General features: G+C 39.2%; 1 protein-coding gene across 1 annotated transcript in view; it reads right to left on the bottom strand.

The window, feature by feature from the left end:
* Window positions 1-3,245, bottom strand: part of KCND2 (potassium voltage-gated channel subfamily D member 2) — a 483,982-nt gene extending 480,737 nt beyond the window's left edge. Inside the window, exon 1 of the mRNA XM_028104940.2 lies at window positions 2,131-3,245. Within this exon, the coding sequence (XP_027960741.1) occupies window positions 2,131-3,245 (1,115 nt within the window). The remainder of the gene's footprint in view (window positions 1-2,130) is intronic.
* Window positions 3,246-13,372: the final 10,127 nt, after the last annotated feature.

Here is a 13,372-nt window from a genome sequence, read left to right as displayed (position 1 = left end):
AAATCATTTCAAAAAGTAGATGCTTATAAATATTTTATTTATATAGTAAAAAAATCATTAAGAGCTAATACTTTCCTCTTTTTCTTCCTGAAAGCAAAACTAAATTTCAAAATAAAATAAAAAAAATTAAAGTCATTTCAGGAAACAAATTTTAAAATAATAGTAACTTCTCATGTCTAGAATTGAACTTCTAGCCAGATGAAATTAGCATCTCATCAACATTCATTATAATACCGATATTCATATACACAGTATATGGTATTAAATGATTAACTTAATAAAATTTAATTAAAATGATTCACTGATACTTCATGAAGAACACTACCATAGACACCAAATTTAAAAAAATATATATTTCCTTTTAATGTTTCTTTAATTCCTCTTAAAACAGAGTTCTCTTTCTATTCATATGTATTTCTGATTTGAAGTCCTGATAGTGATTTTCACTATCCGATTGTCCCTAACAAAGATTTCATATGACAAAAAGACAACAAGACTCAAAACCACACACATATATAAAATTTTCTTTGAGAAGAAATAAGCACCTATACTGCACCTTCAAAATTTGTCACAAAACTACCAACAAGATAAAATGGACATATAAGCAGTTGGATATGAATTTTCACTCATTCATTTTTTTTAATGAACCAGTAGGTCTTAAAAAAATATGTGAAACTAAATCAAAATCACAAGTAGTGTACTTTAGTTTAGCACAATTTCTTGATTAACTTAGCCAAAAATTCTTCACATATGAAATATTCCATTAGTTGGCCGTATGACAATATGAGAATTTCTGTTCAACACAATATGGCTAATGCAATTAAGTTGACTTTATAACCACATTGTCATCTAAAGAAGACAATTAAATGAGCCAGAAACAAAACTTTAAAAAGCAACCTTGGAAATAACTTTTTCCTACAGCCATTACCAAACCCTTTTTGAACTGATTAACTATGCAAGAAAAGCAGCATAAAGCTGAAGAAGGGGCACTAACATCATTACCTGGCTTACCTAAGAACTCATAAAAGTAAAAGGCTCTAACCATTTTATTTTATTAGAGCCTATAATATATATATTGTGCTACTTTTCTGCAGTTTGAGTAACACTAATCATTTCATACTTTTCCTTTTTTCTACCATCTAAAAAAAATCTTAATCCTAGATTCATATTTATTTTTTGAAAAAAAACATTAATCTGGGATATGCCCCATTGGTTGCAAAACACCATCACCCCCCAAAAAAAAGAATACACAGAAGAATTCTAGAAGGAAATTAGAGCGCACAAAATTCTATAATACAATCGGCCCCTGGTGACCATCAGTCTCACCAGATACTACTCTGTCTTCTATGTGTATTCAATGGTCATAGGTCCATTGCCTGATGGGATCTGTAGTTTCTAAAAAAAAAGACTGCCTGAGTGATAGTCATTGACTTCTTTTTCTGAAACTATGAACCTATAGTCTTAAATATGTTGCAAATATCATTCTACTTCATTTTGTAGAGTTGACCAGTTCCATCCCTGATACTCTAAAACTGCATAACCTATCAGCCAAAATGAAAATGCATGTATATGAATATGTACATAGATACTACAAAATCCCTGGATAATGATATCTATAATCCATGTTTTATAATGTTGTAAATTAAGAATTATGGTTCTTAGAGGAAAAATGAATGCCAAAACTATCTATTTATATGAAAATAATACTTCAAATATATATGAAAACTTTTCACTTGAATACACTGGAATACTTTCTAGGCATTTCAATACATATTATGCATATTCATACCTTTATTTGGGCACGAATTTTGTGTTTTTCATTATCATATCTTCATGTATTGATATATATATATAATATTATCTTCCCCATATTCAGAAATTCTAAAATTTCTTTGTGTATTTATCACTTTTAGGCATCAATACTCAACATTTGCTAGCAAATCCCCTAAATACTTCAATCGTTATATCATACCCATTTCATACAGAAAGAGTTACTCACAATCATTTGGAAAGTGCTTTCCTAAACCCATTTAGAAAAGAGATATTTCCTCTGAATTATATAACCTTACTGGGTCCACAATCACTTCACATACACTCAACCTCCATCCCATTTCCCTTGATGGCACCTACCCTAGTGTAGTCATGGTGACGATGGTATACCAGAAGGCAGCAGGGATGCTGGTGAACTTGCTGGCTGAAGACCCCTTCTCTGCGTAGAACATGACTGTAGCAAAAATGATGATAGCCATGGTGAGCGAGAAGAGCAAGAAGCCCAATTCTGAGGCACAACTCTTCAGTGTGTACCCCAGGATGCGCAGGCCTTGAGAGTGGCGGGAAAACTTAAAGATCCGGAAGACCCGGAAGACTCGGAGCGTGACAAAGGCTCCGCTGACATCCTCATTGTCTGTCATCACCAGCCCGATGTAATAAGGCAGGATGGCTACCACATCGATGATACTCATGACACTACGCACAAAACGGTAACGACTAGGTGCTGCAGCCAGGCGAAGCAAGTACTCAACTGTGAAGATCATGACGCAGGCTGTATCCAAGCAAAAGAAGGCCACTGCATACCGCTCCCCACAAGGCAGTTCTTTAATGTGCCCGGGGCTAGACCCGCATGGCACTGTTTCTACCACATTCGCGATGACTGAGACAGCAATGAAAAACCCTGTAACATAGTAGAACACCAGGGCCATTGTGCTGGTGTGGGGGTTCTCAAATGCTCTCCAGACCCTCTGCCGAGCAGTCATAGTGGGCAGCGTGCTCTCTCCGGTGTTGTCAGTATCTGCGTCGTCCTGCAGACGCTCCGCGTTCTCCCGCCTGCGGTCCTTGTACTCCTCATAACAGCAGTCGCCAATAATCTCTGGGATGAGGCCAAAGAAGGCCAATTCTTCATCATAAGCAGAGATGCACTCATGGCGAGGATAGTGGAGCTTCCCGGTGCGGTAGAAATTCAAAATATGGCGGAAGATGTCTGGGTCACGGTCAAAAAAATACTGCTGAGTTTCCGGATGGTAGAAGAAGTCCCTCTCAGAACTGCCCAGCAGAGTGTCTGGATAGCGTTCCAGGGTGTCCTGCCATGTCTGGAAACGGGTGCCACTCACATTGAGCACAATCAGAGCATCTTGAGTCCTTTTTCTCTCCTGCCTCGGGGGAGCTGGCATGGGCCCCGAGGCCACAGGCATCCACCCAATGGCTGCTGCCCTGGCAAAGGGCAGCCAGGCTGCTACACCCGCCGCCATGGTTCCTTGACGTGGAGGCAAGAAGGGCAGTCAGGCCTCTAGGACGGGGCAAAGTAGCCACAATCACTCACTTCCTCCCGTCAAACAAAATACCACTGAGAAATGAGGTCCGGAAGTATCACTCCTATGCCAACGTAGGGTTTCTGGGGAAGTCACAGTTCGCAGAAGGGCAAGTTTCCCTCCAACACAGGAATTCGTAGTAGGAAGAAGAAAATACAATGTCCTAACAATCACGCCCAGCAGAACCTAACCAAACCCCTTCCAGCAGTTGAACCAGGCCACTCCTGTCACAAATAAGTACACAAGTGACTCTAGATGCAGCAATTTCTTCAAACAGGTGTCTGAGTTCTCCCCTGACACAGTCTGGATAATGTAGGGTCAGTATGCGTCGTGTAGGATAGAGAAAACGAAGGGTAGTCACTCAGTGGTATTCTTTTGATGATTTAGAGAACCCTTCCACCTTCCCCTTTAGGTCTTTCAAACCTTCCCTTTCCAAGTGGCCCTTCCCGCCAAAGGAGTCTCAGAAAGGCGACCTGTTGTTGTAGCTTCCGAGATGCGGTCACAGCCGCTGCCCCATGTCTCTTTGGGAGTCCGGTCGCCGCCTCTACTCCTTGGGCCGTGTTTGCAGAGATGGAGGTGCTGTGCGGTGGGCACGGTGGGGGGCGTTAATACAGATCCTCCTCCCCCACGTCTACAAGCACCCCTGTGTCTGTCAAAAGTGTCTGCCCAATCGCCCCTTCACTCTCTTTTCAAGTTCAGCTCAGGTGCAGTGTGACAGTTACAGAAGCCGGGAGCTGGCAGCCGCCGCCGCGACGGCGGCGGCAGCAGCAGCATCTGCTTCCACGCAGAACGCGCCTCGCTCGCGGTACATACCTGGCAGAGTGCGCGCCGGGGCTGAGTTGCATAGAGACTTTCTCCTCGCCGTGCACCCGGAAAGGGAAAAGCAGAGAAAGCAGCTCCCGAGCAGCCGAATCCGATGCGCTCAGACAGCATAAATAAAGCTCAAGCGAGCTCTTCTTCCCCTTCCCCCATCCCTCTATGCTTCCCTCCTCCTTTTCACCTTCCAAAAGCCAGGCGCAGGCGAGCCGAGCAGCAGCAACAAGTTCAAAAGGTGCGGGGGAGGCGAGAACGGAGGGGACTCGCTCCTGCCAACTTACTGCGCCGCCGCTGTCGCCGGGGCCCGAGCCGGGCGGTGCGGGGCTGCGGCGCTGCGAGGCTGCGGGGCGGCCGGGCGGGCGGCGGCGGCGGCAGCAGCACGGCGGGGCCGGGGCCGAAGCCGGTGCCGGGCCCGGCACCGGCAATCACCGGAGCGCAGAGGCAGGAGGCGCTCGGCAGCGCGGGGGCGCGGGAGGGCGGCTGGCTGCTTCCCCGCCAGTGGGTGGTCCTGCATCTCCCCCGGCTCCCCGCGCCGCTCTGCTCGTGCGATCAATAAATAAGGAGAAAATAAATAAATAACCGCGCGCACGCCCCACCACGCAGGTTATGAAAGGCGTCTCCTGCCTTTCCCTCGGCTTGACCTTTCTCCGCCTCCGCCCCCTCGGGCTCCTCTCGCTCCACCCCAGCCACCCACCAGCCCCGGCGCAAAATGTCACCGAGGGAGAGCATCCAGGTGGATCTGCCGGGGAGGAGAGCAGCCTGAATGAACAAAGGGAAGCTTCACGCGCTCGGCTGCGGTGGTTTGGTGGAGCAGAGGAGGAAGGGGACCGGTGCCTTGCTTCTGCCTCCCTGGGACCCGGTTCAAGGCGAGCGTGGGAAAAAAGGGAAAAAGAGAGAGAGAGAGAAGCTGGGAAGGAGGGTGAGCGGAGCGGAACGCGCAGGAATTGGTTGTCTTCTGGGGGCTACTGGGTAGCAAGACCTGCAGAGCCCCGCGGCGGAATTTTTAAGTGCTTTTCCCTCTTTCTCTTTTTATTTGTTCAAACCAGATGTGGAACGTTGCAGGACCTAATATGTCATCTATCCAACTTGCTGAAAAGTCAGACAGTCCTCTCGGACTAGGTCTTGCCACAACTCCTTTCTCGTCCTTTGAGAATGACAGGAAGGATTTAGAACCCTTTTCTAAATGTCAGCGTCAAGGGGCGTGAGTCTCTGTGAGTGTGCGTCCCCTTCCTTCTCTCTGCGTATCTCTGCACATCTCTAAAATGGTTAAAGTAGTTTTATAAAGGTGTCCGTGTGCGGGGTAAGTGATGGGGTGAGAGACTAGGAAACTGTCGCGACCAACCGTTTTGTTTTTCGTGTACCCCGTCCCCCCCCCCACCCGCCCAGTCATTAGGAATCTTCCTTAAAACCAAACATATACCACTTATAACCACTAGATGGCGTGAATGGAGAGAAGTTAAATTTACACCTACGGTTTGGATGCTTTGGAAAGGTGAAGGATCAAAATGAAGTGAAGATCCCAAAAAAGATCAGATCACATAAACATCCTCAATCCCCCACTCTCCATCCACCTTTTTAGTATTTATGTGAGATACACTACCCAGACTCGAGTCTACATTTCCATGGCTATGGGAGGAGATGTGGAGAGTTTCCTGTTGAAATGCCTTTGAAAATTAAATTTCGATTATGGAACAATAGTGATGATAAAGGTCTTTAGAAATAGTGAGACTTCATCTATATTGATTAAGGGGGGGAGTCTAGTTTTTACCTAAAAGTTACCTTTTCAAGGCTTCCTTTGTTCTTAGTTTGAAAAGTAAGTAGACTGTGATGTATAGTCTTGAATTGACTTTAAAGCCCTAGAGATCTTAGGCGGGATGTGTTAACCTTAAAAATCTGAAATGGAATACCTCAACAAAAGGATACTAACAAAAAATAGAGTATACAGAAACTCACCAGAGAAGGAGAAAAACAAACTTTCTAATGTGCAGGATTTTTTGTAGAGATGGAAAGATATTTTTATTTACTTACTTACTGGTATAGAGGTTTGGGGAATCCCATGTTAGTAGTTAATGAAGTCAGAGCTAATGCACCATGAAAGTTTGGAAACACAGAACCGAAAACACCTGCTGTTTATCTCTTTGGGTGAGTTGCAGTGAAAGATGCTTGTTAACAAATCTACATAGCCTGCATACATGAAAAAAATGTTAACTGAAAAATAAAGAGGAGACTACTTAACAATTACTGTAAGAAAATGAACCCCTTCTTAATCCAGAAAATAAGGTGCCAGCATTAGAGGTGTCTCCAGAGAATGGAGAGCCATGAATATTCAATCGATGCCAAACGGGCATGACCTCCCATAAACACCAGGCAGGCGACCCTAAATAGAGCCTTTAAAAGTTCCCTGAAGGAAACTGAACACTTAGAAATATAAACATAGATGTTTAATACTACAAAAACCCTTAAATAAGCAAGAATAGAAAATCCACAATTTTTAAGAAGACTTTGAGATCTGTTCTCCCCCACTCTCCACAAGCTTCTTGATACAACAGAAAAAATGTAGGCTTAGAAGCTGAACCCATCTAGATTCAAATTCTAGCCCAAGAAATTACTCATAGGCGTTGTTTCATCTGGCAAATTACTTAACTTTTGTTCAGAAGTTGCAGATAATAAAACTTTTTAAGTCTATTGTGAGGTTTAAACAATAATACTTCTGAACACCAGTGTAGAACTCGATACACACAAATGGTACTCAATATCAATTCCTTTTTATTTTAATGCCTAATGGAAATGCAAATTATTTCATCCACCCTGTATTTGAAATTCCCACAGGTATCGCTATGTTTACCCTTTTCTTAGTTCAAAAGTTCCCTTGTTGTGATATACCAGTGACCCTGATATTTCAACTATTCGTTCATGCATTGAAATGCTATATGAAGAGTATGTATACAAAACCGGCAGAACATTCTCTCATTCTCTACGTTTCTCTTGCCCAGGGATTCCTGTTCTTCCTTCTTGTATTCTCATTTTATATACTCCGCTTGGTTGATGGAAAATAAACTCAGCAAGATCAAAACTGAATTCATCACCTCTCCTCCTCATCTACTCAGTTTTCTCTCCTGATGAATAAAGCCCAAGGTAGAAACCTCGTGGTCATTCACAGACCATGTCCTGTTCTTCACCACCTCCCTGCATGCACCCCCAAATGCACACACTCATTCAATGATCCAATAAGCTTGTATATTCTACCCTCATTATCCGTCTATCCTTACACTGCACCTACAGTGATATTTTAAAATCTATTTTGAGATTAATTATAGATTCACACGCAATTGTGAGAAGTAAGAGATCCTTTACTCCAATCACCTAGTTTCCCCCAAAGTTAACATTTTGCATATTACAGTACAATATCACCAGCAGGAAACTGACGTTGATGCAATCCACTGAACTTATTCAGATTTTACCAGTTTTACATACACTAATTTTTGCATGTTTATACTTCGTGCTGATTTTCTCACATGTATATGTTTATGTGACCACCATCACAGTACACATATAAAAGATTTCCATCATGAGGATCTCTTTTTATAGTCATAACTGTCGCCCTCCCTCCTCCCTTCCCTATCCCTTGCCAACCACTAATCTGTTCTCCTGTATAGTTTATCAATTCATAAATATTATAATTTTTTAAATATTTTATTCATTTGACAGAGATAGATACAGCGAGAGAGGGAACACAAACATGGGGAGCGCTAGAGGGAGAAGCAGGCTTCCCACTCTGTGGGAACTTGATTCCAGGACGCTGGGATCATGACCTGAGCCGAAGGCAGACGCTTAATGACTGAGCCACCCAGGCGTCCCCAATTCATAAATATTATATAGAAGGAATCATGCAATATAAACTTCCCAGATTGTCTTATTCTACTCAGTAGAATTAGTTGAGATCTATCCACATTGTTGAATGTATCAACAGTTCATTTCTTTTTATTGCTGACTAGTACCACACTTTAATTAAACATTCACCCACTGAAGGACATTTGGAGAGGTTCCAGTTTGGGGCTTTTATGAATAAAGCTGCTATGAATGAACATTCATGTAAGGTTACTGTGTGAACATAAATTTTCATTTCTTTGAGATAAAGACCCAGGAACACAACTGATGGGTTGTATGACAAGTGTATGTTTAGTTTTGTGAGTGGCTGCAATAATCTTTTCCAGAGTGGCTGCACATCTCACCAGTAAACTACAAGTTATCTGGTTTCTCAGCATCCTTGCCAACATTTGGCATTATCACTCTTTTTTGTTTTTGTCTTTCTGATAGTGTGTTATGACATCTCACTGTGGTTTTAATTTGCATTTACCTAATGGCTAATTTTGTTGAACATATCTTTATGCACGTATTTACCATCTGTATATTCTTCAGCAAAGTGCATGTTCCTGTCTGCTCATTTTTTAAACGAATTGTTTGCTTTTTTACTGTTGACTTTTGAGAGCTCTTTATATATTCTAAATAATGGTCGTTTGCCAGATATGTCCCTTGCAAATATTTTTCCCAAGTCTGTAGCTTGTTTTTTCATCGTCCTCACAGGATTTTTGCAAAGCAAAAGTTTTTAATTCTGATGAGGTCCAAATTGTCAATTCTTCCTTTTATGGATCATGGTGTTGGTGTCAAATCTAACAACTCTGCCTAGCCCTTTGTCCCAAAGATTTTGCCTGTTTTTTTTTTCCTAAATATTTTATAATTTTACATGTTAAATATAAGTCTATGATCTATTTTGAGTTAATTTTTGTATAAGGTATGAGGTTTAGGTCAAGGTCCATTTTATTTTTTTGGCTATGGATATCCAATTTCTTCAGCACCATTTGTTGAAAATCCTATCCCTCCTATATTGAACTGCTTTTGCACCCTTGTCAAAAATTAGTTGGGTATATTTTGGCAGCTTATTTTTAGGTTCTCAATTTTTTGTTCCAGTGATATTGTCTATCTCCTCACTAAAACCATGCTCTCTTGATTACTGATGCTGTCTAGTAACACTTAACATGAACTACAATTGTTCCTTCCACTTTATTATTCTTTTTCAAAACTGATTAAGTTTTTCTAGGTCCTTGCCTTTCCATATACATTGTATTTTATTTATTTATTTTTAAGTAGGCTCCACGCCCAGTGTGAAGCCCAACATGGGGCTTGAATTCACAATCCTGAGATCAAGACCAGAGCTGAGATCAAGAGTTGGACGCTCAACCCACTAAGCCACCCAAGGGCCCCTCTACGTACATTTTAGAATAAACATATCCATGTCTACAAAAAATCTTGCTGGAGTTTAAATAAATATTGCATTACACCTACAAATTAGTTTGGGGGAATAGACATGTTTACTATGCTGAGTGTTTGAATCCATGATCACTGTTATGTCTCTCCATTTATTTAGCTCTTCTTTTTTAAATCTTTCATCAGCATTTTAAAATTTTCAGGATACAAATCCCATATATATTTTATTAGGTTATATACTATTTCATTTTTTGGAGAAATTATATAGTATTGCTTGTTTTTTTAAAACTTGGTTTCCATATGTTCATTGTTAGTATACAGAAATACAATTGGGTTTTGTGTATGGATCATGTACCTGCAATTTTGTTGAACCTCCTTATTAGTTCTTGGGTTTTCTATATAGACAGTCATGTCAGCTTTATTTCTTCTTTTGCAACCTGTATGCCTTTTATTTACAGTGTGTTTTTTAAAAAATGTACTTATAATCATATCACTACCCGTTTTGATAGTCTTACACCTTTTTCAGAAATCACTCCTCAGCAGAGAATATAGAACCCTTCAGGATCTCAGTTTCTTCTACCCTTTAAGCTTCATCTCATGCTCTCTTAATATTAGCTTACTTCACTGTCTTGTTCAACTATTTTTAGTTTGCGGAGTTTCGTGTTTTATCTTGATTTCGGGGTCTTCGTTCACACATCTCTTTCTCATAGCTTCAAGTACTCAGCTGGAGTCACAGTCTCTAGGAACCACTGCCTAACCTCTTCTAAATTATGTCCATTTAACGTGCTCCATCAGAGACTATAATAGCTTAGAAGAGATGTGTGTGTCTCCTTCTTTTTCTTAGCCAATAGACTATAACCTCTTTGAGAGAAGGCCATAGTCTTTCATCTCTGTACCCTCAGGATCTGTCATTGTACTTGGCACATAGTAGAAATAAAGCGAATATTTGTTAAAGGACTGGATGCTCTTATTAGATAGTCAATATTCACTTTTTCCCCGTTATAGATTATTATTGTTACTCTCCAAAAGATTCATAGAGTATCAAGCTGATTTTTCTACCAAGATGTACAATGGAAAACAAATTACCTCAATAATGAGACAAATGATCCACATTTGTATTCCTGTGTAAAAAGTGCTTTCTTGATATACTCACTATAGTTGGTTCTCAAAAAGGTCTTGTGATGTGTTATTCTTATGTTTATTTTAACCAAAAGGAAACAAACCTCAAGAAGATTAAATGATTTTCCAAGATCATATCATATAACTGAGTGGCAGAAGCTGACTCATTCCCATGCCTTCTGACTCTAAATCACATATACTTTGAGGTCTATAAACACACTAATGTCTGCAAATAGCAAAGTCTCTTTGTCAATTTGTTGTTGTTTTTCATACTGGTGATGAATCTGCAGACAGGTGCATCCTATGTTATTCCTCCCCATGGCACATCTCTAAGAGATCTCTGTCTAGGGCAGGAGATCAGTCTGTGGTCATGGAGAAGGGGAGTACTGCATCTGTTCTTTCCATATTTTAACCAATTATGCTAATTGCCCAGAGTGATAAACAAATTTTAGTATCTCAATTAGATATTTGACATAAGACAGTTTTAGTATTTCTGACTACATTCTTAGCACCTCTTCCAAGACAACTCTAAGAATCTGTATTAGGTTATTTTATCTTATTTTTACCTATTTTTTAAATTTAGATATAATTGACATAGAACACTGTATTCGTTTAGGTGTATAGAATAATGATTTGATATATGTATATATTGCTAAATGATTACTATAATAAATTTAGTTAAAACCCATCACCACACATATCACATTTTTTTCTTGTGATAAGAATTTTAAGATCCACTTTCTTAATAATACCGAATTGTATATTTGAAAGATGCTAACTACAGTCATCATACTGTGCATTACATCCCAGTAATTTGTATATCTCATAACTGGAAGTTTGTATCTTTTGAACACTCTCACCTATTTCCTAATAACCTTGTATTAGGTTTTTTTAAACATAGTACCATCTTTATTAAAGAAACAAAATCGTACATTAAGAAAGAATTCAATCAACTTGTAAAATGAACAAAACTTTTAGCCAGGAATTAAAATTATAGGCATTAAATCTTGATTAAAGTTCTAGCAATTTTTTGAAAAAAATATTTGTTTATACTGTTAAATATCAAGAAAAAAAATCAACATTTTTACCCTAAAATATCTGCTCATAAATTGTAAACAGAGAAATATATAGTTTATTTTTATTCACTTTCTGGGTTTTGTATGATTTTGTGTTTGGCAAATGTACTTTATCCAAAGGTAATTTTGGTTTGGCTTGGATCCTGTTCATCAGAAGGAGTACACAAGCTGTCTTATTTTTAAATTTATTTTGTTCCCTAGGAAAATAAAAATAAAATCTGACATACTAGTAAGGTGTGGAGGACATGAGAAAGTCACAGCTTAGGTAAGGCTAGTTAAGTGCTTAAAACATACTTGAGATTTCAAATACCTCACCGTATCCCTGGAACATGGTCATCAGGGAAAGGACAATGACCCCGTGTCTTTTTTTGGACTACTATTAAAAATATAGGTTGGCAACCTACTCTTAACTTCTTTTTTAACTTCTTTTTTCCCATTTATTATAAATGCTGCAAAGTCCTTTTCAAAGTCCTCTTCAAAGGATTTCCCCCCTTTTAAGTTTTAGACCTTGAACATCTCCTATTAAAAATAACCGATTTTCAGGGACTTTATTCCTCATATACAGAACATCTTAAATATATTTTATATAATGAAATGGACTTGGCTTTCCAGGTTCCCACAGTGCTGCTCTGGGACCCTGTCACATTCTATGTGTTTGGAACTCTGTCAGCTAACACATTTTGTAAATAGATACATAAAATCTAACCATCATGTTAGAGCTTCAAGTCGGCCTCATGGGATGGCTGTCATCATGAAGAAGCATAGTGGTTGTTTTTAATATAAAGAATATATTTTTGTTTTTAAAATTTTCATGAAATACAGATGGTGATGCACATGTTGTTCCTATGATCCAGAAAGGCAGGGGACAAATTAGAGGGGAAAAACCAGTTTTTAACACATTGTTATTATCAATCACTTACAACGTGCAAAAGCACCGCATTGCCCATTAGCAATGACCCAAGCTATTCAAGATCAACTGCCCTCAGGGAGCTTGACACCTGGGATGAAAAGAAGAGAACACGGAAATCTCTTTTAATCCAAAAGTAACCTTACTTGGGAATTTCATTTCAAGATATTTTCCCTAAATGTTTTATCCTGAGAAACCATTTATTTGTTAGAGATGGAAAAAGAGGGAAGATAAGAGGGAACATATACATTTGCCTCTTGGACTCATTACCATATTTATAACTTTGGGATTAATTGCTATGGAATAATTCCAGTGCCATAAACTGAGAATTGTGACTACAAACAAGAAAGAAGCAGCAAGAGTTCCAAAGAAATAAAAGCCTTCTTTTTCTAAAACTGGAGAAAAGCAAATTCTTACATATGTTACTAATGTTGGTGAAGAAGATAAATTACTCCAAATAGTTTATGGTCATTGAAAATCTTGAAGAAGTCTATAAGGTTTTCATCATTTAAGAAGCCACATTCTGCGAGAAAATTGGCAATTAATTTGCTTGTTTACTTCCTTTAAAACTGCTTGATATGCTCTAGCAAGCCACTTTGATACACAAGTATATTTGCTTCATTATTTCTATACATAATTATGTAGTTGGCTTTAATAAATCACTCAAAATAGTAGAGTGTAAAAAAAAGCAGAACAATGTAATACTTTAAAATATTTGTTTAATAGAAGATCCCTGCATTACCCCACTTTTAGAAATTGATATTATGTAAATCTTGCTTGTTTACAATTTAACCTGTGCTGGATTTTAATTTAAATAAAGACAATTATTTAATAGAGGGTTATTAAAAAGGTTTTACATTGCAGCTGTTCCAGTCCCTCAGGTA

This window comes from Eumetopias jubatus, unplaced genomic scaffold (assembly GCF_037043125.1).
Source record: "Eumetopias jubatus isolate StellerSeaLion01/CBP00866 unplaced genomic scaffold, mEumJub1_p1.0 scaffold_14, whole genome shotgun sequence".
NCBI lineage: Eukaryota > Metazoa > Chordata > Mammalia > Carnivora > Otariidae > Eumetopias > Eumetopias jubatus.
The sequence above is the reverse complement of the archived record's forward strand: the minus strand, read 5'-3'. Positions and strand labels throughout refer to the sequence as shown.